Source organism: Phyllostomus hastatus, unplaced genomic scaffold (assembly GCF_019186645.2).
Source record: "Phyllostomus hastatus isolate PE091 unplaced genomic scaffold, TTU_PhHast_1.1 phas_contig_40, whole genome shotgun sequence".
In the NCBI taxonomy this organism is placed as follows: Eukaryota; Metazoa; Chordata; class Mammalia; order Chiroptera; family Phyllostomidae; genus Phyllostomus; species Phyllostomus hastatus.
In genome coordinates this window covers 8,940,451-8,968,221 of record NW_025333872.1, presented here as the reverse complement: position 1 = coordinate 8,968,221, position 27,771 = coordinate 8,940,451, and the positions used below count along the sequence as shown (strand labels likewise).

The 27,771-nt window shown below is 39.6% G+C and overlaps 1 protein-coding gene across 6 annotated transcripts in view; it reads right to left on the bottom strand.

Moving 5' to 3' along the window:
- The window catches only part of RUNX2 (RUNX family transcription factor 2), a 164,491-nt gene that overhangs the window by 52,053 nt on the left and 84,667 nt on the right, over positions 1 to 27,771 (bottom strand). For 4 of the 6 annotated variants that reach the window (XM_045842954.1, XM_045842951.1, XM_045842952.1 and 1 more), the window contains one exon: positions 2,797 to 2,970. The exons of the other annotated variants lie outside the window; for them this stretch is intronic. In XM_045842954.1, coding sequence (XP_045698910.1) covers positions 2,797 to 2,970 — 174 coding nt within the window. The remainder of the gene's footprint in view (positions 1 to 2,796; positions 2,971 to 27,771) is intronic. 6 annotated transcript variants of the gene reach the window in all.

Below are 27,771 nucleotides of genomic sequence, written 5' to 3'. Positions count from 1 at the left end.
GAAGCTATAAAAATAAGGCACTCTCAACTAAAGCTTAGAAGAGGGACAGGCAGCCTTCTGGATGAAGGTTCCAGGACTCTTTCCTGAAGAAGGTAACAGTGACCTAGAAGATGGGTGGATCCTGTCAGGAGGCAGAGGCCACTGTAGGTAGGGGAGATAAGTAGGGGGTACAGAGAGAGAATGTGCACTCAAGGGACAATGACATCATAGTCCGGGACACAGACAGGTAACCATCTCTTCAATTAGACTTGAACTCAAGGAGAGAACTTTTCTTCTCTCCCCATATTACCTAAGACCCAATTCTCTATATGTGGTAGGCTCTAAATCATACTTAATAAACAAAAAAATCAATCTAGGGAGAAAAAATAAAATCTATTCAATTTACTTTGAAGTTGCTGCTGTTATGGGTGTTCTTGGGTTTTCCTAACATTTTGGGTCATGGCAGAACTCTGCATGGTAGAAATCTTTGGTTATGGCCAGACACTTGAGTTATCTCACTAACAACAAGGGAGTAGTTAAAGACAGTGCACGTGGCCAGAAGTGGGGAGGAGTGGCACCTATATGTGTGTGAATCTTCAAATTTGGAAAGTTCGAGAAAGTTGTTGGGCCCAATACCTTGTGAATATTTTTATAAAGTGAGAAGATTGATCTATAAATCAATTCTATTATGCTGTAATCCCAAAATACAGAGCTAATACCCTTGTAACAGAATTCCAAAAAGCTCTCAGCACCTAGAAATAAACTTGTTTTCTATTTTCATTTTTAGAAATATAGCCAGCAAATATTTAAACATTATTTTTAAATGATCATGATGGAGTTGCTGCATGGTATTATAAAAGAAAAATCTTGACTATATTAGGAGTCAAGAGATCTAATTCTGTTCTGGCACTCACTGGCTGCAAAACTGCAGGCAAGGAGCTTAACCTTCCTGAGTTTCCAAATGGAGGAGGGTGGAGAGAGGCTGACAGCCGGAGGAGAGCTCAGGCTGTGGAGGGGCCACACACCCAGTCTGCTCATATGCTCTTCTGGCATCAGCTTGCCCCACACTCTCTGCACTCTCACTGGTGGGGGAAGGTGAGTATTGCTGGTAAAATGTGGCTCTTCTTCACAGCTTTTTGGTTCATTCTATTTTATGATGTCATCTTTAAGTCTGAGGATTAAATCTTGAGAAAAGTAACTTCTTAAGTGAGTTTAGCAACACACAGGTTCCAAATATGATTTTAAAAGCATTAGTCATTAGCAAAATATAATTAGTGAATGATTAAGAACTAAAATATATTAATATCTATAATTAGCCATCCTAAGTCCCTTATACAAATGATATATAAACACTTTTATAAATGGGCACATATGCTTCCACATACACACATACCTTGTCTAAGGATTACTACAAAGACAAAAGCGCAGGCATTATGAACTTAAATCAGTGATCCAAAGTTCACTACTTTAAATGCAGTGGCACCTGTAGCTATAAGCTTCAAATTCACATTAGTGTGAATTTCATGTCTGCACTTTTATTAAGGACACATGTCTAGTAAACACATTAACTGTGTGACTCCTACATACTAACACTGAGAGGTTTGTTTAGGCTCAGACGTGGCTGTCCTTCACAGAGCACCACTAAGGTTCTTCCCCGATGCAGATATCTGGCTCTCTTCAGTGTTCAGATATTTTATTTTTATAACTCTATATTATTTTTAAAACAGATACTCAGGCATACTGGTATATTCAGACTAACATTCACATACCCATAGAAACCTACACTAAGTAAACATCCAAGAAGACGTCTGACTAACGTGGGCAGGAGAGAAGGAAAAGGAGGTCATTCAATTTATAAACATTATGTTTATAAACCACTGAGGCCACTTAAACCTAACCACTATAGATAAAAACCTAACCGTTAAAAAATATCCATTTTGAGAGTTTATTGTACATTTTGTTTTATTTTCCCCTCTATTCTAGTCCGCCGCTGCCAACAATAGCAACCAGATGACGTGTAGAGTTTCTTTCGGCTCTCAATACTTGTGATCTGCAAATTAAAGATCTCCGATGATTAACACACTCTCTTGTCAGCATGACCTAAAAGCAAGCAGACTAGTGCTAAAATAGGATCTGTTTTTGTATAAGTGGAATCGGAAAAAAAAAGTTGGGCGTCTTTAATGTATCAAATGTGAATTAGTCTGTAATCCAATGCTGATGTTAATTTTTAAGAATAAAGGTAAAGTAAGCAGCTTACTAGAATGCATAAAGAGAAATGTCGCTTGAGGAAACAGAGTTAAATGTGAAATCAGAAGTAAATTGGGTCTGCCCGATGAGCCGCTCATTGACCTTGCCTTATAACCACCAATCAAGGCTTCCTGTTAGCCCTGGGCAATTTTCAAGAAAACTTAATGAAATAGTTATACATAAAAGAAATTTAAGCCCAAATCTGAGACGGTAACTCTAATTTTCTAATAGTGAGGGTGTGATGTTTCCCTGGCACCACCTGGACACAGTACAGAAACTTGTAACAAACATTCTCCCAGAGAACATAGTCATTACCATTCCACCAGTGTGCAGACTGACATGGCTACTGAATCCAGCATCAGTAGAAACTTCACCCACATTTCATCCCAAAGTTATTGAATACTGGAGTTTTTTTAATAAATAAGAAGGTCAGTGTCTTCAAGTCTTGATTCTTTAATAATCAGCCATTTCATTGGTCCAGGAGTTTTGAAATGAACACGTCTCATCTGGTAGCCCCTCACCCCCAGCCTGCCAGAGTCTGTGCAAGTGAAACCTAGGAGTCTGTCTTACCTGTAATCTGACTCTGTCCTTGTGGATTAAAAGGACTTGGTGCAGAGTTCAGGGAGGGCCGTGGGTTCTGAGGCGGGACACCTACTCTCATACTGGGATGAGGAATGCGCCCTAAATCACTGAGGCGGTCAGAGAACAAACTAGGTTTAGAGTCATCAAGCTTCTGTCTGTGCCCTGGAAACAGCAAATCATAAAATAAAAGCATATTAATTAGCTGAACAATTGACCATGCTAAATAGATATGTGAACATACATACCGGGGGTTTAAGCCAAGGAATTATCAAAACTGGTATTCATAATGAAGTGTCTACATAAAGACTTCCATTTCAAATTGCTTTATAAGCATCATCTAGTGGCATGCATTTCTAGTTCTATACTATAAATGGGGAGCTGAGGGTCCCAGAGGGTGACTCAGAGTCCAGCACTGGTAGCGAGGCCAGAATGCTGGAGCTCCAGAGGAACACCCTGGGTGCCTCCTCTCCCCTTGTCAGAGAGGAAGGGAAAGGTGACTGTGTACTGGGGTGCGTTCTCTTGTGGCATGAAGGACAAGGCCTCCCCTGAAAGTTCCAAGTCTGTGCATGTGACACCTATCATCCCCAAGTTGGGGCAGAAACAGAGACACATTTGTCAAAGAGAAATTTCCATGATGACAATGGTGACTTTTTCTTTTTTATGTTACAATGAATACCTTACTGAGACTCTTTTCTGAAAAATTAAAACTCAATCTTAGAACCCCTTTAGGAGGAAAAAACCAGAAATATAGGCATAGAAACTCAAAATCTCAAGAGGAATTTTGTGATATGCCAAAGCCTGAAAGCATATAATGAGCTATATTAAATCACAAAGAATGCATTTTTATTTAAAATCTAGTACTGTGGTTTTGTAAAAGAAACTGAAAAATACCCTTTGGGTTATCATGTGAATGTGAGAATCCAATATCTAAAACAAAAACAAAAACTTTCTCTCTCTTCTAGTATATTCTAGTTTATTTTAGTCTAAAATCCAAGGAATTCTAGATGTTAAAAAGAAATATACAAATTAAAATATAACCAAGGTACTAAGACTTCTTAAAAATCATCAAATCATACTTAATAAATAATGCAATACTATCTTGGTGCAACATGAATTAAGTGTGAATCTGTAGTCGTGATGCAGTGAGCCAGCACAACAATGTCTAACACATACACAGAAATGCATTGTGGATTCCTTCTTCCATGTTCCTTATTCCTTCCACACACCACTGACGTCCTAGTATGTTGCCCTAACATTTTAGTAAAATGTTAAGTGACTGAAGCTGATTTAAAGAGCCATTAAGAAGACTGGAATAAGAATTTGCCTTTTGATTAAGCAAATGAGGGTTAGCATCCATAAAAGAAAAAACTAACATTGAAGGAGGATTGTTAAGAACCTTCAAGAATGAAAAGGTATATTCCAAGGGCAGCAAGAATACCTCATCTCCTACTTAGTATAGGACAAGAGGAATATCAGGATAGGGTTAACTTCAACATTAGAATTTCCCAACTATAAGCTGTCTTCATAAGACAAATTCCTTATTTTATTTGCCCCAAAATGTATTTTCCTGTCTCCTTTTTCATTGCCTACCCAGCCCAAAGAAAACAGACAGGAAGCCAAGGCTTGGTAATATGAGTGTAGCTGTCTCCACAGCCAAACATGTTCCAACTGGACCCATTAACTGAAACGCACCCACCACCCTATTTCCTGCCAGTGCAAGTTTGGGGCATCTGCTGAAACAGAGGGACTAAGATCAGGAGGAAAATGATCAGGAAAAAATAGGATAACTCAATGTTTGTTGATGGCTGTTTTTTCACCACTTATGACTTTTATCTAGACTACAAATAAGTTTAGAACTCTTAAGAACCTTTAGAGAATACTCCAAACAGCTCCTAGACCCTGGCAAGTAAGGTATTCACAGATGAAGCAACTGAGCCCCACAGAGGTAAAACAGCCCCATGGTCCTTGGATATGACTAGCTCGTCCTGGACGGTGGCATGGTTCTTGTCTCAGTTGACTAAGCTGTCCACTCATCATGTGGTTCCATCAATGTTGGCATTCTAGCTTTCTTTCCCCTTCCTCTCCCAGCTGCTACGGAAGGCTGAAAAATACCCAGATCGACAAAGTGAGATACCTAAGAACTAAGCCCTGTGAAGTGTCAAGGCCGGTTTTCAAAGCGAGTAGAAGCAGCAGCAAGGATTCAATTACAAAGTTAATAGCTCACCCATTACCCTAAACAAACTTCCATCAATACATCTCGCTGTGTCTAACTAGTTTCACGATTAGGGAATTATATAGGACTTGTCACAGTTAAATCTGTGGATTCTGTTCCTCACACACATACAAAAAAAGTATTGGTGTGATGTTGATACAGCTGTAAACATTAACAAGAAAGCTTATGGAATTGTCCCTGGAAGTTATTTTTTTTAATAGGCCATATTTTTGGAATGGCAGATTCCCTGAGGGCTAAGGGGAGGGCTACATGATCTTGCATGGTTCCTTTATTCAGTGGGACTTTATGTGGGCCATGGGTCACAAGAAAATTTAATAAGCTTTGCCTCTGCTTTCTACAGCCTTTTCATTAGGTTTTCAGGCAGACCGTATGAGATTTGAGCTCAGCATATGGATGTGTGAGTACACTTCTATTTTCTCTTAGCCCCGTGCTTCAGAGGAGTAACAGGAGGTATAGAGGCAAAAATAAAGGACTTGAGAAGTGCTGAAGAGTGTGAAAAATTTAAGAGCAGATGAAATCTTAAAAGCCTCAATAACCTTTTGGGAATCACCTTCGCAGAGGAGCTACCAAGTATCTCTACACACCCTAGAGTAACTCAGCAGACATCTATCTGTGGTTGCACATATACAAAAACACGCATTCTTCCTTACAGACATTTGCCCTGCACAGCCACCACCACAACCACAACAAAATTCATACAGCACAATGAACAAGAAAAGCCGAACAGGTTCTTTGTCTTTCAAGCATGACAGATACCCACTACCACTAAACCACATCAGGGTAACACCTGAATGACTAGCTGAAAGAAGATGTACTTAAATCCTCAGCACCCAAGCAATCCCCTCAGAAATCAAGACCAAGGAAGACACGGCACACTGACTTAAACCAAAGACAGGGTACTCCGCCATGGTGCAGGGAAAACTACACCTCAACCGAAGAGCCAAGGACTGGGTCTTCCCAGCAGGATAAAAGTATCAGTAAAAGAGTGGAAACCTCTTGTGTTACATTAAGACTATGTAAAAGCTCGGTCCTGGCTGCTCTTCTACAGGTGCACTTTCTCCCTTGAGCAGTGGCTCTTCCACCCTAGCTGGATTTAAAAAAACAAAACTCTCTAGGGAGCTTTGAAAAATTTGAGTGTCCAGGCCCTGCCTTGGTTCAATTAAATCAGAATCTCTGGGAGTGGGTCCAGTGGACAGCTGAGGTGGAGAACCATTGCCCACTAGGGTCTCAGTCCCATGCTCTCAATGCCACTATTCACACCACTGACTCCCCCATTTCTGGGGTGAGCCCTGATCTCTGCCCTGGGCTCAGATTTGTGTATCTCACTGCCTACTTCATTTTCCCCTGGGATGTCTCAAAGCTATCTTAAATGCAGTATAGTTAAGACAAAAATTCTTTATTCTTCTACTTAAAAAAAAAACAAAAAAACCCACTCTTCCCCATGAGTCCCCCATCTCAGTAAATGGCAGTAGCCACTCAATTACCTCAGACAAATACCTAGACATTTCCTCAATTTCCCCTTAACCCTCATTCCCCATATCCAATACTTTACTGAGTGTCATCATTTCCACCTTGAAAGCATATCTCAAATCTATTCAGTTCTCTCATCTCCAATAGCACAACCCTAGTCCAGGAACCCTTTCTCTCTCTCTGGCCATCAGACACTGTCTTCTTCTGGTGTCTTATCCCAGGACCTTTCCATGTTCCTGAAATGCTCTCCCCTGATAATCTACATTGCCGCCTCAAGGCAAACCCACCTCCCACGAGAGACCTTGCCTGCCTACTACACCCAGAGTGGGTTTCCTCCCTCTCAAGTACACCCTCCATTTATTTCCTGTATGACGGTTACCACCATCTGTAATTAGCTTGTGTATTTATTTGCCTCACATGAGAGACTCTGAGTCCATGAGAAGGAGCACCTTGTTTAGTTTACAGCTGTTTCCTTACAACCTAGTTCATTGCCTGCACATCAGTAGGTGCTCAACAAATATTTGTGTAATAAATAAATAAATAAATATTTTTCTCTTTTAGATGAATGTCTGAGTTGAGAGAAATATTTCTGGCCCAGGATATCAGATTACAACACTATCTTTTCCTCAGAAACTCTTCTCTTCTTATTTGGCAATCTAGTGAATCAATCGGGCAAAGCCTTTCTTTAGAGACTGGCCCTTATCAGTGCTTCCTAAGAAACCTTCCTGAAGGCCATTCAAGGGTAAGATGCTTTCTTTCTGAAAAAGTCCCATGTGTTCTCACTATACCTCTTAAGCACTGTTGGAAATCATTTTGGATCACAGAGGTAAAAATTACAAGAGAAATGATTTAGCCTCTAAATTTTAGAGCAATGTACTCCTTTTATAGATGAGGACCCCGAGTCCTTGAGAGGGGAAGGGACTCACCCAAAGTCACATAGTCAGTGGCAAGATGAGAACTCAGGTTTGCTGACTGTGGTCCTGGACTCTTTTCCCCTCCATTGCCAACAAGCTTGTTTTAGATTGTAACAGCCCAGTATCAGTCATTCAGTGGAAATCACGATCAAAAGGAACAAGTATAAAGGACACATGGACAAAAACTAGGGGCGGGTAGAAGTGGGAGGGAGGTGGGGAGGGCTGGGTGGGTGGACCAGGATGGGAGTAAAAGATAGAAAATTGTACTTGAACAATAATTAAAATAAAATTAAAACAACAACAACAAAAAGTAAATTTGAAATGGAAAAAAAAGTTTTCAGGGCAAATTTTTCCTCAAAAAGTTGAGTGTGTTTGGCTGAATATGACTTTTGTTGCAATAAATTCAGGAGCACAAGAAGAAAGCATGATCCAAAGGTCACAGCATTCACACATCCTTAGAGCGAAGGCCCATGAGGAACTGCTGTGCTATTAAGCAACAGTCCATCTAATTGTCCCATTCTTCCCCACCGTGCTCTCTTAGTCCAAGAGCAACTACCTCACAACGAAAGTTAGTAATACTGCCATTAGAACTTCCACTTAAAAAAATCATACATCTGAAACTGGTACGTGAAGATTGTGGTATGTGAACTATGAAAATAAACTTGCCACTGCAATGGGACTCATTTTGCCCATTTTTGTAAAAGTTGACTGATAACAGTTTCACAACTTTGGAGTCCTGTGATGGTCCCCAGACAGAACCTCATACTTAGTACACTACATTCACAGCATGAAGGATGCCCAAATACAGCTACAAAAGAGTGCACCTTTCAAAAACAAGGCACCTTTTACCAAGATCTGAAAGACCCACTGCCTTAGCAGGGTAACATGTCATGGCTGGCCCACCTGTTGTGGCACAGCAGGGTCATTTTGCTGATCACTAGGTTGTGATGTTTGGTGGCTCATCTTTTCATAGCAGTATTTTAATTGATTTGAGCACTCACTTTTTTTTTACTAGGTCCCTACTTGTATCCTGGGAATCATGAAGACACATTTTTAAATAAAATAAAGTCAAAAGGCAGATCTGCAATATAGCATCAATCAGAAATCGGCACCACGTCCATATTCAGGTCAGCCAGTCCAGCTCATGTGCCGGGCACCCACCACATGCAAGTCTAGCCAGGCATTGTAAAGGGCAGGGGAGAGAAAAGGTGTAAGATGATATCCCTACCCTCAAGCAGTTCACAGTCTAGTAGGGAAGAAAGGCAAGCAATTAAATATAACAGAAAAAGACTATGGTGAGTACAAACACTAAAATGCTATGGTTTGGGGGTCAACTGAGTAAATTTGAATATAGACTATTTCAAAATATTAAGGAAGTGCTGATTTTTGTGATTATGTCAATATATGCCCTTATCTTTAAGAAGGACTAACTGATGTATTTAGGGGTTAAGTGTCATGATGTCCAGTATTTGCACTTTAAAATATTTCAGCAAAATAACAGGTAAAGCAAATATGAGAAAATATTAATTATAAAATAGGGTGAGCAGATGGGGTTTTCTTAAATACAATCTCTTAATGTATGTTTAAAATTTTTCATCACAAAAAGCTTTAAAAAATATAAAGTGTTTTATCTAAAGGAAGAAGAGAGGAGCAAGTGATATTGACTTAAAACTGGAGACCTTCACTAATGAGATCTCAATGTCCTCGAAGCCTGAGTGGGATTTTTTTTAAAGACCTTATTTATTTTTAGAGAGAGGGGAAGGGAGGGAGAGAGAGAGAGAGAAACATCAGCGTTTGACAAAAACATCGACTGGCTGCTCTCACACATGCCCCAACCATGGATCAGACCTGCAACCCAGGCATGTGCCTTGACCAAGAATCGAACTGGTGACCTTTCACTTTTTTCAGGCTGATGCCCAACCATCTGAGCCACACCAGTCAGGGCTTGAGTAGAATTTTGATAAGACAAGAAGGAAGAAGGAAAGTTAGCTTCAGGGCAAGTGACAGAACATGATAATAAATATCTTATGAGTCAAGATGGTGCTAAACATATATGTGAAATTAAACATAGGCGCACTGTTCTTTTTATCTTACTTTGTTTATTCCCTTATTTTTTTAGATTCCCCATGTGAGGTCATATGGTATTTATCTTTCTCCTTCTGACTTATTTCACTTAGCATAATACCCTCTAGGTCCATCCAAGTTGTTACAAATGGCAAGATATTATTCTTTTTATTGCTGAATAATATTTCCATTATACATATCTCGCATCTTCTTTATCATTCATCTATTGATGAACATCTAGGTTGTTTCTATATCTTGGTTATTGTAAATAATGCTGCAATGAACACAGAAATGCATATATCTTGTCGAATTACTTTTTGTCTTCTTTGGATAAATACCCAGAAGTGGAAATGCTCTATCGTATAGCAGCTCTATTTTAATTTTTTTAGGAACTCTATACTGTTTTCCATAGTGGCTGCATATATTTACTAATTAATCTAAACAGATTCTTCAAATCAGTTGATACTTCTAGTTTTACAACTGCACATTAATTCTTTTATATTACCCTGTATATGTGGGAAATGCCCTTTTAAGAGAGATCTTTTTATTCCCAGACCAGTAAAATGGTACTTTGGCAACCCATGAGCGTCCTCTGCTGTGCTTTCAGGCTCCCCTGGAGGACAGGGGTGACCAGGGACATGTTAGCTAATTTTGCTGTCAGCAAGTATGTGACAGAATGAAATCTGGTCCAATACTCTAGGGCTAAAGCCACAGGATACAACCATTTAAGAATGTTGTGACAGCAATCCTCCGAGTAAAAAGGAAGAGAGGAAAGGACTTGCATCAGGATTACCATGTTTCTGAGTAAATTAGTCATACAGAAACAGAGCTGCTTATTCCACAGGAGTTCTGGGGGGGGAAATGATGCCTTCAGTTCCAATCTCTCTACCCTGAAAGTGGGTACATAGAGGAGCATTTGCAGGGGGGAATTAGGAAACATACTGACTGATTTTAAAGTCATAATTCAATTCCATGTGAAATTACTTGGAATTATACTACAAAGGGGGAGCTTTAGTATATCTTAAGAGAGTTCAGTTTCAACGGTTTCCAGCAAAAGCAATATAACAGGGAAGATTACAGACTCAAGTGAGTTCTCAGGGAAGCCATACAAAGCTTGGATCCTAATAATTTATTAACTACTGTGGCTCTAGATTGAAAACCTTGATTTTCTGCATTCTTAAATAGATGTGAAGATGGAAATACTATTGACAAAAGTGAAACTCTTCTCTGTCTACATTCAAATGACTACATTTCATTGGTGGTTTGTAAACGTCTCAAAATCAAAGACCTATACTCTTGTAATCCTGTAATGTTTAGTTAAGCCCTTTGCCTCTCCCTGACACACCCCATACTCTCCACTACAAACAGTTCCAACCAGCTTCCCCTCTAATTTCCTTATTTCCATTAATATCACCATTTTCTAGTCTCCCAGGCTCAAAATACACCCAGGTACAACTTCCAGTGAAGCCCATTCCTATAGTTTCCACAAGGATGGGCCCCTGCTTTCCGTTCCTACCAGAACCACTCCTAACCTAAGTCTAGTGTGGCTAATATGCCAGAGAAGCAGCCTGGCATTTTTGAAAACGCACCAACTAGTTGTATAATCACAGGAAGGGATTTAATGGAATTCTCTGGAACTAACAAAAATGAAGCTAGTTTCCATAATTTTTAAAATCCTTTCAGTCCCTAAATCCTAACATTAATGTCACTTACATTCTCAAAATCTGTCAGTTGTATTTCACCGTCTATTGAATTAAAACAGCCCCCTGAGCCCAGCAAACAAGGGCCTGGAAAATAGGGTCTCGTTGTAACGTGTCATTCTCACTTCCAATGGCTACAACTCTACTGCTCCTGGCCAATGTTCTACTCACATTGGACTATCCACAGCTCTTCAGACTCCCTGTGGTTGCCCGAGCTGTCTCCTCTACAAAGAATACCCTCTCCCTATCATCTCCATTTGGCCAAGTCCCTTTCCAGTCTCAACTGAGTCATCACATTGTTCTGGGCTTTTCTGTCTCTAGGGTCTCAGTAATCCTTCTGGTTTCTATCTTAGCAAGCTGAGAGCAGCTACAACTGTTTTTTGTCTACTACATGTGGTTATACTTAAGTGTAGTAAGCATTCAGTAAGCATTAACTTACTATGAATTGATATAAAATATGTATATAAAATTTCAAACCCTATTATCTTAGATTCTCCTGGACTTGACTATGAACCCCTTGAGGATGGGTGTCATATCTTAAGTCTGGCATATAACTTGGAGCCTAGGTAAAGGGAAAACAGATAACAAATGCATGTTGGATTAATAAATAAGAACACTGTTAAATTTAGAATTATCTCTCCTTTTGTCCAGTAAAAGGCAGAGAGGAAGGGAAAAAAAGGCTGGCTATTGGGAAACATTTCCCACAGTAAAATTGATGAGTCTATAATCTTTGCTGGGAAAGGCTGCTGAGTCATCTTTTTTCCTAAGAGTATGCTGTCTGGTTCAGGTCAAAACTATTTCTGGCCTAAAATAATGAACTGGACTAAGAAACCATCTTCATGTTTAAGGCCTTTGATTCTTTGGAGCCAGTGGAAAGCAGCAGCCCTGCACTGTGACATGTGCAGGGGCTCCAGAGCTCACACGACAGCCTGTGACAGAAGACAGTCCAGAGTGCTGAGTGTGTGGCTTCAGACAGAGGACCACAGATCATAAACAAATCTTCTTCCAGGAGATTCTTCGCTGATGGCATTGCAAAATGAACATAAGCTCTCTCTTAAGGCTCTTCTTAATACATAAACTAATTTCTAAAGGAAAAAAATCATGGTCACTACCATGAATCTTCAAGAGCCCATTTTCAGCCCTTGTACACAGTCAGGCATGTAGAACTCAGAGTTAAACAAGGAAGAAGAAAGGAAGAACAATTTCACCCAAGAGAGGTCTGAAGCCTTCCAGTCTCCTGGGTAAAAACATAATTATGGGAAGAAAAACATAATCTACTCAAGAGACATAATTACACAGTTAAGCCTTAGACTCCATAGAAATATTCTAAGAACTCCAGTTCATAAAAAAAAATGTAAAAGCGGAATTTGCTTTCTTTTAATAATAAAAGGAACCAGTTTAGATCAGTTTAGATCACAGTAAAAAATGCACTCTCCCAAATTCATATGCAATCATTTTAAAAATACAAATAGATGTGTGAGAGAAATTGTTCAAGGACAGCCTCTTTCAAAATGTAGGCTTCTAAAGGTTAAAGAATTCAAGATCTTTCCATGAATATACAAATGAAAAATTTGGGGGATTTTAATTTGCATGTATCTAATGCAAGATCCTTTACAACTTAGATTTTAGGCTGTGGCAAATCACAGCGATCAAACAATAAAGCATCTAGAAGAGAGGACAGGGCCCTCACGCTGCACCAGTATAAGTCACACATCAGGAGGAGCTTCTAATAAACGTCTGCTTAGAATCTAATTCTTTCTTCTTGAAATTGTGGACTTTAAAAGCTTGAGACATCTTAAAAAAAAACTCATGGAAGGTACAAAGAAAAACAGGATTAAACTTTTTTAAAGAAAGATGAAAGCAGAGTGGAAATATACAAGAGGAGATGTAATACTTTTTGCAGGCAGGGGAGGAAAGAGCTAACAGGGAACCTGGCTGACTTCACCGCAGGCTCCCTCCCATGTCCTCATACAGCTCTACTCCACTCTGCCTCTACCTTCAAATTCTCTGGCACTTTCTTTCCAGTTCCAATCCAGCTGCCCTTGACTTTTTCTGCCTATTGTTTCCACACTTCTTTCCTTCTCTATCCCATTCAAAGTAAAATTATATGAACATGAATTTTTCAAAGTTGGAAGAGAATATGGCTTGCACCAGACCATGTTCTTCATTTTAGTAACTGATGCCTGGAAAAAGATTAGTTTGAAGTCATGAAAGTAGGCAGAGACTTTGGAAGCCTCGGCCCTCTTTTTCGTGTACCAGGCTACCATACCAGGAAAGAAGAAACAAGGTTGAGGAAAAGAGATCTAGAAAGAACAGAATAGGAAAAAGCAGAGGCTTAGTCAGAGATTTTATGACACTACATCTGGTATGTCTGACTCCGTTTTATCACACACATCTTGTTCTCCCACTACCTACAGCCCAACATCCACATCATCCTGAGCCATCGAACTGCATCTCTCCCTTCAGTTTCTGGGAAATGAACAAAGATCTCTTTCTTTATTTCTACACGTTACTCCCCAAACTTAGTAAAACGTGAGTGTTTTAGTTTTGAAAACATTTCCTTTGCCCTCTTTTACTACAATATATTCACACACACCACAGTTTTGTGTTACTAGGATTTATAGAGACCCCACTGAGAGATGTAAAGATTCTTTAATGGTAACGTTTCAAGCAATAGAAATGGCAGTTTCCATAGTTGAACAAAAAGCATGACTGTTTATTTGCCAATAAGCTAGCTAGACATGGATGGCATTATTCTTCAAAGAGTGCAGTGACAACTAGCCTACAGACTGTCACGCAACTCCTGGATGCTGGCTGAATTTCCTTAGCATGCGATCTCTGTTTCTCTTTCATTATTATGGTTTTGTGCATGTTATATGACTCTGTGTGTGTGTGTTAAGCAAACAAAACAAAACAAAACATAAAACACTACATAGAGGTAATTAAAATGTGCAAAGGCTCCTCTCTTGACATTTGCTGCTACAGCAGCAGAACATCATTTTCAATTTTCCTGTTTCTGTAACAGGAAGTAAATGTTAAAAAGTAATAACCAAGAAAAAGTCAGCCAGCTCCCACCGCCTGGTCTTGCTGTGCTGAATGGCAGTGAAGATCATATAGAAAGAAAAAAGAAAAAAGACAGGAAAAAAAAGGGGAAAATTTCTTGCTTAAACTGGACCTCATCCAGCTGGCAAGAAGAGGTGGTTTTCTTAACGCTTGCGAAACCTGATTACTTTCTTAAAGGAATGAAGAAGAAGGAAATGTAAACACGGCCATTAAAACTGATTTAAGGTGCTTAGTTCTAATCTAGTCTAAGGCCTCTCCAATTGTCTGCCTCTCTGCAATTCTCTGCTTGCTAGACAGTGCTATGGCGCATGTCGGTGTGGCGACCCAGCGAACACTGTCAGCTGAGCTGTGGTTACCCTTTCAGGTCAGGCATGGAAGAAACAGCAGCTTAAGCAATAATGGATGGATGCCTGTTATGTGCTGTGTCTGTCAGAAGTCTGTTTTACTACATTAAAGGACTATTGTGTTTATATCTACACAACAGGTCTTAAACAGATTGTTTAAACATGATTAAACAGGAGATGTCTTTGAAATAACCCTCTTAATAAAATTCAGATGGGTAAGTAACTGAAAAATGTCGTCAACAGTATATTTTTTAAAAGATCATTTCTCTTTAAGTTGCAACGGTAACATGATATAAACTCCAAAATAGAACAGTTTACAAGTTAAACTCAAAGGATTCCGTCATATATCAGCACCCTTTTCTGACGGGATAGCATTTATCCACCTATCCATCTACGCTTCCTAATGCTGTTGTACAATTTACTATAGTCTTGATAGACAGATAATTGCTTTATTCAACGATGTGTAATGAAGGGAGTCTATTGTGTTAATCCTGGTAGTCTTATCTTCTGTGAATGCTGAATAAGGAACTGGAAACTCCACCTTTTCATTCCAAAACTACTGGAGTTCACTCACATTCAGATCTGCTAAAGTGTTCCTACATTCCACTCTGTCACTAAAGGTGCCAAGTATTTTGAGTAGGATCAAGTTATTGTTATGTAAAAGGAATCTAAAGTAGTGTTTAATGGAGTTAGAAGATAAGTTTTACCTTTTTTTTTCAAGGCACAGCAAGTTAGAAAAGTGCATTTTTTTTTAATCCTCACCCGAGGATATATTTCATTGATTTTTAGAGAGAGAGGAAGGGGGAAAGGGGGAGAGGGGGAGAGAGAGAGAGAGAGAGAGAGAGAGAGAGAGAGAGAGAGAGACATGGATGTGAGAGAGAAACTTTCAGCCCTGACCACCTTTTCTTTTGGTGTAGAGGATGATGCTCCAAACAACTGAGCCACCTGGCCAGGGCGAAAAGTGCATTCTTTTCCAACCTAAGGAAGTGGGTTGATGCTCATTTTTCAGAGTTTATCATCACCATCTACCTCAGTTAAAGAACACTATTGACATCTCAATACCTTCTTAAAAAAATATTGCCAAAAAACCTTCAGATGATCAAAAATTTTTTTAAATTTCTGTTTTTCAAAAGCTTCATGCTGATTTATTTAATCAGTAATGACAGTTCAGTGAAACTTCTTTCTTTTGTCCATATAAAATGTTTAAAGTACTAGCTTTTTTACACATAAATGTATATGGTTATAAATTTATATTATCTCTATTATATGCATGCATACATTCGTACAGAGAGGGAGGTTTAGTCAAAGGCACAGTGATACTACTAATATAAGTTCCACGTCTCTTTCCAGGTACCTCAGGACGTGTCCTCTCAGAGCCCAACATACAAATCCTCTAACCACACCATGACACCACATCCCCTCTTACTACTGAACACACCTTTTCTTACCATATGAAATTCTTGTCTGTCAGCCTAATTAGATAACTTTATTTCTTATTTTGAAATGGCACATGCTCAAGAATCTACAAAGCTCACTGGAAAAGAAATATACAATCTGGCAGAGTGGACTAACCAATGAAAGAACATCATTTGGTTTTTTCTCCTCTAGGTCCTATCTCTTTCTTGGACCTTCTCTGAGAATGTTCACAGAAATGATACTCTTCCTGCTACAAGGATCATCTCTTCCCAAGAGTTAACTGGTCTAATGGCTCAATAAATCATACTAACAACCCTTGAGATTCAACAGTAAAACTCTGTCCAATAGAAATGATGATTGCCCAAAATGTAGTAAGAAAGATAATGTGTTGCTTTAAGTCAGAAGATGTGAGTTTTGTCATTAGGGATAAGTTGTGAACCTCTCAGGTACAGAATTGTCTTGTCTGCAAAATAACAGACTACCTAACATCCAATTCTAAAAATCAGTGATGCTAAAGACATATCACCTGTCACTATGGGTCACACGCACACACACACACACACACACGCATAATTAGTGAACTTAACAGAACAGTTAAACGACCAAGCCAGTTGTCTGACTGAAAAAGAGAATCCTCTATCTAAATCTGGACCTGACTGTATAAGGAACAAAAAATTCTGGAGTCTGTTCCTAGTTTTGCTGCTAACTTGGTTGTAGAACTGCAGGCAAAAAAGAACTATCATCCCTGTGACTCAACTTCCTCCTGTGACATAGCTTCCTCATCTGTCAAATGCGGATCATAGTATCTGCATTACAGGGATGTCATCAGGATGAAATGGGACAGAGGTAAAAATGTCCTACACAGATAAAACCACTATGCAAATATAATATTCATTTATCAATTAAAATTTCCTAAGTACTTACTGTGTGTAGCATGAAATATGCTAAACAAGGAGGCTCAGAGTATACTTGGTGAGGCATCATATAAAAAAATCATTACAGCAATGTCACAAACAGCATTAGTGAGGTCTGAACAAACAAAAGGTAGCCAAAGAATAAATGCTTAACTTCTAGGAGCAGTCAGGAAGGGCTCATAGAGGAGATGAGTAAATTTCAAAAGATGAGTAGAATCCAGTCAAGCAAATTCAGAAGAAAAAGACATTCCAAGCCGAAGGAACAGTAGGTGCAAAGACACAGAGATTTAAAAAGTCTGGAGTATGAAGCAATTTGCCATGTGCTGGAGCTCAGGCACAGGGGTGCGGGAGAGAGGTAGCCAAGCAGGTCAGGTGCTGAAGGGCCTTCTCTACCATTCCACAAAGGCTAAACTTCATCTGTAAAAGGGACCACTGAGGTATTTAAGCAAGTGTGTGCTATGAGCTGATGCACAGTTTAGGAGGACCACTTTACTTATAGGGGGAAAATAATCTAGAAGGAGGTGCAGTTAGAGGCATGGAACCAGTTAGAAAAGTATTTTTTACATGATAGGCCAGGAGATAAACACTGAGTGTGTGAGCTAAGCAAAAGCAGTGCTCATGGGTATGAGGAAATGCATTGGAGACATAGAACAGAGGTTCAGACAACAGTATAGCAGAATAATTAGATGTAAGAAGTAAGGCAGAGAGGATGGGTCTCAGCTTTCTGATTTGGTCAAATGGAAGAACTGTGGGGACTCAAAATGGGTAAAACTGGAGGGGGTTCATATTTGGGTAAAGAAGTTTGGATGAACTGGCAGTAGGAAATTCAATTATTGTGGGGGACTTCAGTTTGAAGTGCCCATAGGGTGTACTTAGGTGAAGATGCCCGGGAAGCAAACTAGAAAAATGAGTATGAATTTCAAAAGAGGCTGGAGATGCATTCTCAAGAGTCAAGGGAACTTGAACCCAGTGGTGGAAAAGACATGGTCACTCAGAGAATGGGTATAGAATGAGTGAATGAGTGTCTAAAAAGGAACATAAGAAGCACAAACATAAGGGGTAGGCAAGGAAAAGGCAGCAGGAGCGAAATGTAGGAAGGAGGAGAAGGAGGAGAAGGAGGAGCCCATAGTGTCACGGGGACCAGGAGCAGGCAGCAGTCCTGGAGGGCACAGACATAGGGGCCACGGAAGCAGTTCTGCTGCTGCTCTTCTGAAGCAGGGCCTGGGAGGCTGGAGGAGGGCAACCTCTCTCCTTCTACTCCAGGGCCAAGGACACAACGTTAAATCATCACAATGGCAGGAAGGATAACTCTCCTCTTCTCACTCTGGACCCATTTTCTGGGCAACCTCATTGACACCAATGGCTTCAAGCACCTGTGACTATCAAAAATTCATCTGCAGCCTCTCTTCAACTTCAGACTCCTATTACCCACTGCTTCCTGGCATTTTTTGAATAAGAACACTTTTAATTGTGATTATAAGCACCCATAGTATCTTCTGACTTCGATCTTAGTTATGTTAGCAGGGGTGTTCAACCCAGCCCAAGGGCCACATGCAGCCCAGGATGGCTGTGAATGTGGCCCAATACAAAATCGTAAATTTATTTAAAACATAAGATTTTTTGTGATTACGTGTTGCAATGCATTTAATGTGCGGCCCAAGACAACTCTTCTTCTTCCAGTGTGGTGGAGACACCAAAAGGTTGGACAACCCTACAAGGAATGGGACAGTACCAGGCCTAAAAGCCCTCCCAGCTGCATGGCAATCAGCCCTTTCTGGGCCACATCACGATCCAACTGCGGCTCTGTACATACCACATACACAGGTCAGAAAGTGAGCAAATCTCTTCTAGCCTAAATATTACACTGGGAATGCCAAGATCAGAGTCAGCATCAAAGATGAGAGAGCAAAAGAAAACACGAAACAACAGTTGAAAATCTGTAAAATCAACCATCTTTCCCAACATATCTTCTGAGATTCCTTCCTGAATCCCATGGAAAAGAGTATTTGACCACTTCTTATCTAGTCATTTGCAATCCAACAAGCTTAAGAAAAATATGGAAACAGAATAAAATAAACTGATTCCTCCTCTAGGGCCTCCCCGGTTCTGTATTCTCACTCTCATTGTTCATCAGAAAATAACAAACCCTGAAGAATGGATATGGAATGAAAGAAAAGAATCCATCTGCTACGGATGGAGATATGGCATACAGTATAAGTGATATCATTTATATAAACACAATTTAACTAATAAAAGCACTTTGGAAAGAAAGTCTGAGCCACCAAGTTGGCCTGAAGATTGTTAGACATTTTCTTTTACCCTGTACTGACAACTGAACTCCAGAGGTTGCTAAATTCCAGAGCAATTTAGAATGTCCCTTGAAAAAAATAATTATCACCTCTGACTATGTAATACTTTTATTTTCTATTAATTCAAAATTAGGCCCTAGGCTGGTCTATAATTTTATGTACCAGGTCACAGTATACATTCTATTCCTTAATTCTAATTGAAAACAAACTTCAATGTGTAGTTTAAAAGTTAATTCAATTACTTGACCTACTTAGTTCAATGGAATTACATTCAACTGAGTACCTACAGTGTGCTAAACACTTCACATTGGTACTGGCACAGCTCTAGTCGAGGAGGTCAGCATACACAGAAACAAAAAAAAGACAGAATTGTTAGAGTATTAGAGAAAGCAGTATTTCACCTTACCCTCAAAAGCTGTGGAGGCCCCAGATTAATAGAGAAGAGGGCAGAAGACAGCTGAGGTCAAAGGAACCACCTGAGCCCAAGCATTGAGCCAAGTAATTTTCATCAGTACATCTGCCAAGGGAGCCAGGGATGAGATGGAGGGTTGGGGCAGGTGCATCACAAAAATAAATGAGATTTTGTGTTAGTTTTCTGAAACTCACCATCTATCTAACTAGAATTTAATAGTCAAGGATTTCTGCCAGTAACTTTAATTACTGATATTCAAGATTCAGCTCAAATGCCTCCACCTCCACACAACCTTCTCTTACCCCTAGAGAAGTAAAACTGCTTCTGAATGTCCACGTCACTTCACCTGCCCTTTTTAGGCCCCATTTCCCATCAGTTCTATCACACAATCATGAATATCCATGCCTTGTCTCCTTATTAGAGTGAGCTTCTTTCTGGGCCATATAAGACCACGTCATCTCTGAATTCTTGTAGTCCTTTTTAAAGTAAATATGATAAATACCTAATAAGTGTTTGTTGAATAAATAAATGAATGAATACAAAATGTGTGTCAGTGACTGAAGGAATCCAAATTCTAGCAACCTTTCTTACCTAGTGAAAAACAGTTCTCACTACAAAAACACCCGAGGCGTTGTTAGAAAAGCTTCTGACTATCCAGTTATAGGTATCATACCTTCTTCCTCTAGAACAGCGATTTTCAGCCTTGTTCATCTCATGGAACACATAAACTAATTACTAAGATCCCATGGGACACCCCAAAAATCTGACAAAAAAAGAGGCATAAGTTTGATTTATTCACACTGGACAGCTGTCATTTTTTTTTATTTAACTATCTAAGGGAAAAGAGGTCAGTGCCCCTGACTAAATGGTCAGGTATTGCAGGTTTTAAAAATTCTTGAGGTACACAGGTTGAAAATTACTGCTCTAGAATCTGGAATGAAAAGTTAGGACTTCTCATCTACTAAGTATTCACTGTGATTCTGACACTCAGGAGACATTTTAACTTCTTAGTGTTACCAACAGCCAGACTAAGCTCTACAGATTCTGATAATTTTCCAGCCTTATTAACAGAAGTGAACAAATATCAACTTTTGTTTATATTCCTTCCATAGAAAACACTAAACAGAAAAACCATTACCTGCCCCCCCAAAAGTTAAAATGCATAAAGATTCATCACAAGGTACATACTGTCTTGTGTACTTAAATATACATATTTAGCACATTAAAATATATATCTATATATTACATTAAAATATGTATCACATAAAATATACTTAGCATATAAAATATTGTGTGTATTATTTAATGTATTTACCTAACTCAGCTCTACCCCAAATATTCCTGAGTGATCACGCAAACTGCCCTCTTCCTCGCCTCACCTCACCCTCCACTCCACTCCAGCTACCTCTGGGACACACGAGCACTGTGCCAGGTAGTTCAGGGGGAAATTTATAGCTGGGCAAGAGAAAAAAACACAACAAAGCCGACTAAATCTGCATTAATGGCTTAGGCAGACAGAATGTAATTATGCTGACCTTAAGATGTGTGTTCAGTGTTGACAAATCACATGGTTCGCTGGATTAAGGGAAATTTTTATTTTCCTTTAAGAACAAAATCCCTTGGCCCAGATAATAATTCAAAACATGTACACCTGAGATGGCCATGCTGCTGTTCGCTGGCCTCTTCCCAAGGACCTTCTACCTGCTGAACATGGTGGCATTTATGAAAGAGGCAAGAAAACATCTGATTTCCACAAGTATACTCGAGTAAGAAAACCTGACATGCATTCTCAGACATATGTGACTCCTTTCAAGAATTCCTGACTCAAAAATTCAGAGGGAAGTGGCCCTGTAATAACATCTCTTCTGAGAATAGTGCCATATGGTTTTAACAGAGGTTTATTTCCTGAACCCAAAGAGGGCTGCTGATTCTCAATCCAACGAAAATAATTATGCAGACAATTTCACTCTATTACTTTCAGTGAAACCCATTCTGTGTGGTCCACACATGCCTGCTGACACCTTCAAAGAGACATTAAGCCATTTTTATGTACCATACCCTTAATGGGTGGAATGCAAGGTAAATTTCCTTGAAGATTAGCACCTGTTGGCATGCATAAGGCACCCCCCACTTCAACTACCACATGTTAATTCTCTGAGTGGGTCAAGAAAGAGGAGTGAGATGAACAGAACTTCCAAGTTGAGTAACAACTAATTATCAGTCAGATATCAGGGCAAATGCACACGCACAAACACACACACACACACACACACACACACACACACACACCCCAAGAACCAGAAATACTGCATCTCCCAAAGTCAACAGCACTGCTGGGAAATTACTTCAGACACAATTGGCAGGTAGGAGGACTAGGGGAGGTTAGAGCTAGGGGGTGGGGAGCCACTCCTTTGTGTAACTTTCAGCAACATTAAACTGCTAACCTTAAAATAATCAAGAGAATAGGAAAATAAAATCCTTTCAGTGCAAAAACCAAGCAACACAAACACTGTAAAAATAAAGATTTAAACCAAAGAATACAACTATTAAACAGTGCTTTCAAAGAAGACCACCCTTTAAGCCTAAGAATATTCCCTTAAGAACAGAATATACTGGCCCACGCCAGGTTGCCCCTGAATCTGAATGACATTATAGTAGTTGGCTAAGAAATGAACTAGTTCTCCTGTTCAGACTATTAAAGAGCACTGAGTTTGAAAATGAACCCATGAAAGCTACTTTTTATTTTGCCAGCATACTTGGCGCACTGCAGAAAGATACTCTTTTCCTCCCATAAGATCTTTCCCTTCCAGTACCTACCCAGCTCTCTTCAAATCAGTAGAGAAACAACAACAACAAAAAAGTAAAATTTGTCTAGATATCCACAGGAATTTCACAAAATCAAGCCGAAATCACAAATATTGTTTGGGGGAGCAGGGGAAAGGGAAAGGGAGAGAGAGAGCGCGGGAGTGAGCAGGGTGTCCAGGCCCACAAGGTCAGAGCAGGAACCAGATACCAGCCCGCACAGCGTCAGCCACAGGCAGGCCTGAAGGCTGCTCCCCGACTGTTTTCTTTAGACTGCCTAAAAGTCTTGCCAAGAAACAGACGGATGCTGCTGAAAGAATATCTTCCACAGCTGGGCATCTGGGTTCTCTGACAGACGGGCCTGTTCCTGTGTGTGTGGCCTGTAGAACATATCGAAAGTTTGAGAAGGAATATTTGGCAGAAGAAAACCTAAGGATGTTCTTATGGGGGAAAGAGGGGAATATAATTCTAACATCACACACCACTGATCGAAATTTTGCCTTTGTTGCTGACACTCCAGACTTAAATGTTGTTTCTCATTTTTGTATATATTCCTGATGTCTACTTACTGACTGGGCAGAGCAATCTCTCTGCTCACTTTCACTTACAAACTGTTCCATCTCATTTTTGCAACAGTCAACACTAAGGCATTTTTGTTTCTAGCAATCCAGGGAAATGTTTAAATTAAAAACAAAACTGAAAATTTTGAAATGTCTTAAAAACAGAGACAACTAGAAATGGCTTTGCCATAGCCATGCATGAGAACTATGTTGCTAAACAGGTTTCAGTTGAGTTTTCTTGAATAAAAATAAAATTCTACATACCAGCATTTATCAGATTTATTTTCTTAAAACTAGCAGTACCGAAGCTTTACTTTGATAGTATACCAGCTAAAACAATAAAATAAGAACACACTTCTAGTAAATAAAGAAAACCAGCCTCTACTGTGTGTTCTTCAAAGTGAAGAATCAGAACTGAACAGAGAAAAGGAGAGTAAGCCTGGGTAACTAGGTGTTCACGGAGAATATCTACGCCTGGGGTGAGGAATACAGGGACTGCTTGTGTTCTCTGGAAGGAGAAAACCAGGCACAAAACACACACCCTACTTTTTAGCAATTTAAAAATAGAACAATTCTCTGATTTATATCCATAAACACCACTCAAACACTGGCATTCTATATAAAAGCCACACACACTCCTTACAGTTGGAAATTATTCTGGACTGGACCTACTTTTTGATGTCACAGATCTGGTGAAACCAATGAGTGAGAATCATTCTACCAACTTTAAAAGTGGAGGCACAGCCCTGACTGGTATGGCTCAGCTGGTTGGGTGTCATCCTACAAAGCAAAGGGTCATGGGTTCAACTCCCAGCCAGGGCACATGCCTGGGTTGTGGGTTTGTCAGCCAGTCAAGGGTACGAATGAGAGGCAACTGATTGATGCTTCTCTCTTACATCAGTGTTTCTCTCCCCATCTTTCTTTTTCCCTTCCCTCTCTCTAAAACTGAATAAATGAAATCTTTTTTAAAAGTGGACTCACATCTGCTAAAAAGAATGGGAAGATGTGGTAATCTCCCACTCCAAACCCCTCGGTGTCCCTATTTAATATGGATCCTGGGTTGGGTTTCTATTGTCCTTGGCTTTAACTAGCAAAATTGAACAGCTATACCGTTTTAATTATCACAATAACATTATTATGTAAGTTTTGTTAAATCTCAAGTTTTGGGACTTGAATTCACAAAGCCTACAAAAATTTCCCTAAAACAGGATAGCGAAAGAGTAAGTTAAAATAAATCCATTTAATTTCTATGGAAACTTTTGCCTTCCCAGAAGCCACAGTACCTGCCAGAATCTTGAGCTAACAAATTTAAAAACTTCAGAGTTTGGGACATGACTTCAAAGAGATGTATTACAAAAAAAAAAAAGTGCATCACAAAGAGAAAGAGAAGACATTTTAATGAAGCAAGAGCAAAGGGAAGTGAGATATATTAATGCCCTACCTCTCTGCTACAGAGGGAACAGTCTCTGAGCCCACGGGAAACTCATACTGACCAAGACACATATCGTGGGGCCAAAGGACAATCTGATCAAAAGACAATCTTGGGGCCTGAAGGAGGCCAGGATGCTGGGGTCCACACTGATCTTGTCCCAGAAATTTGTGGTACTCTTGTCTATATTGCTCATCTGACATTTACCATATATTTCTCTGTAATCTGTCAGGTATTTTTCGACTTCTCATCTCTATGTAAAAATCTCTGAAGGCAAAGCACATCTTTATACTCCATTATGTCTCTCAAACTACAAGAAGAGCTGATTTGTCCAAAGTCTAGGCTTTTTTCAATCAAATTGGATCTGGGCAAAGCTCAAATGCATTTGAGGCAAGAGATGGAAAAAAAGTAATGAAAATTAATCATGTCATTTGGCCATATCATTTTCTTGGATCACTTTACATGGGCTCTACATTCGAAGGCAAATACTTCCTACTTCAAAAATATATATAAACAAAGATCTGTTAAGTTCCTCACAGTAACAATACTTTTGTTGATTAGCACCTATGGCTTACCTAATTATTTAATGCATGGAAACATTACCATCAAAACTACTCGTTGCCAGAGTGCTGCATTTAGATTGACAGAAAAAATAATATCTACTTTTCCAGTGGCAATGGTGGTATGCAGTAGCTTAAATGTGTTTTTCATTGTCGAACGGGTCTGATTTCTTTCATACGGATATTGTTAGGAGGCTGAGGATTGGTGATGGAGTTAAGATGACAGAAAATGAAGCCATGGCAGGAAAGACTGCACAAATGCTTCATGCTCCTCTAGTTAGAGATGAAAGGTGGGTGGGGTGAGCATTGGGCTTTCCTCACTCATGTCATTGGAGAGAGATGCTCAAGAATGGAATATAAAGAGTAAAAGTTAAAAGCTTTCAGTTCTTGGAAATCTTGCTTACTCTTTAGACAGTATGTGTTAGAAGTATATCTTGAGGGAATTACCCATAGTGGTTTTGAGGTTTTTGAATAAAGGGGGAAAACAGGGAAATTGCACAGGCATCCTGATTGACTTCAAAAGTGGGTTTTATCTGTACATTTCAGAACTGAATGGAAAGAGGCGCTGTAGCCACATTTATCACACTTTCTCTACGTTTGAATGCTTGCTGGTTTAGTTTTACCCCAAACCTTTGCTATGGACAGAGAATGAAGTCTCATCTTAATAATATTTATAACAAACACAAATATAAAAATATGGACCCATAGACTTTTTATATACTGAATACTTTCCTGACATTAATTGGTATTATTAGAAATTTACAACATGAAGATGAACTATAAATATCACTTGAAAAGTAAGGTTTAAGTGCTAAAATCAGAACCAATGTTTCCTTCTGTTTTTCTCTACAAATATTTTTTAAAAACCATCCATTCACTTGCCCAATAAACATTCACTGGGCATTTACTATGTGCAAGGTATTTTGGTAGGAACACTGGGAAATATAACCTCCCATAATATATGATCTATACCATCAAGGATCTAACTAACATGAAGCAATATATTTTAAGAATTGTAAAGTGTTGCAGGGTGAGTGCTGCAAGATTTTAGACTGGTAGACCTTCCTCCTGAAGGAAAGCTTCATGGTGTATATACCATTTGAACTACAGAAGTAGGTAAGATTTTAAAAGATAGAAGTGGAAGAAGCATATTCAAAGCAAAAGTAGAGTGTGAAGAGAGAGATATGCAATCAGTGGAGGGCAAGAGATGGAAAAGAACCATTGAGGGAACCATGAGAACAGTCTGGCTAGAACAGTGGTTCTCAACACAGACAGTACCAACCCCTGGGAGAGTTTCAGAAATTTGTGGAGGTGGTTTTGATCATAACATGACTGGAGGTACAGGACTGCCATTTGGTGGGCAGAGGCTAATAATGCCAGCTGTCCTGTGATGCAAGGGACAGCCCTACACAACGAAGTTTTCCCACATCCCTCACGATGTTTGGAAAACCCATCAGGCATCCAAGTAGGTGAAAAATCTGGTTATAATTACCTGAGCCTCTTAGAACCTAAACTCTACTTAAACACGAAGTATTTTTTCTAGTTTTAACACATTGGATTTTCTAGGAATAAAATTGCCTAGAAATCAAGAGAAGAGAATTTTGTTAGGAATTTTACCAGGAGTATTTAGCATTTCAGAAAATCTTCACCTACACTAACATCACCTTTGGTACTTGAGCCACTCATACACACCTGCATCAATCTCAATTTATAGCTGTCACGTTCATGAGGATTCTACACATGGCCAAGCAGCTGGATAGTTTAGTATGCTTTTTAACATATTCTTCTCCAAATATTTAGATACTAAAATATATCAATATAATTTTGTTTTAAATGTTCTTTATTTTTCCTTTATGCTACAATCATGGCATATTAATCTTTTAGAAACTATGTGGCTAGACACAGAAAACCTATGATTCCAGTTCCGAGTAGTAAAGGGACACTATTATTTGTTATAAAAAGGGTGTCAGGTCCAATACATTAAAGAACCACTGGACTAGAATGTGTGTACGTGACTGGAGATGTAAAGATAAAATAGGGCCAAGTGGTGGTGGGCTAAGAGAAGCTCCTGAGAAGCCTGTAACTGATTGGGTAGCATACAGGGTACCTCTGAGAGTTCCACAAGGAAAGCCCTCCTGTTAGCACAACCAAAGCTGAGCCTTGGGAGGCTGAGCTGCAGCACTGTGTAAAGAGAACTAACTCTGAAGGGAGAGAGACTGGGGCTAGAAGAACAGCTAGCAATCCTGGCTTGTCACTACCATGCCCTATATTAAGGTAAGGAAGGAATGGTTTTGACAGAGATACATTAAAGATCAGAGGTCAAAAGAGTTTCTTGGCACTAGCTTTAGGACTAAGGGAAATTGAAGATAGTAAAGATGTAAAATAAAGATTTGGGAGTTACTCATAAAATCAGGGTGATTGCTCATGTGATGTTACCTGAAAAAAGCAAGCAAGGAAACAAGGAGAGGAAAGCTGAGATCAGAACTTTTGGTGATGTCCACTTGCAAGGGGTAAGAACTTTAAAAGATAAAGCAAAAGAGAGAGAGAAGCATCAGACAGGCAGGAGGAAATCAGAACACGGCATGACAGAAGCCAAAGACAGAGGCAGAGGAGGTAAGCAACAGGGGTGCGTTGCACAGAGGGGTCAAGGCTGAGGACTGAGAGGAAGGCTGCCCGAAGGAGGTGTGGGCTGTTGCTAGCAACCATCAAGCCCAGAGCGGAAGCCAGACTGCAGGAGGTTACAGTGAGTGGGCGTGAGGAAGTGGAGGTGACA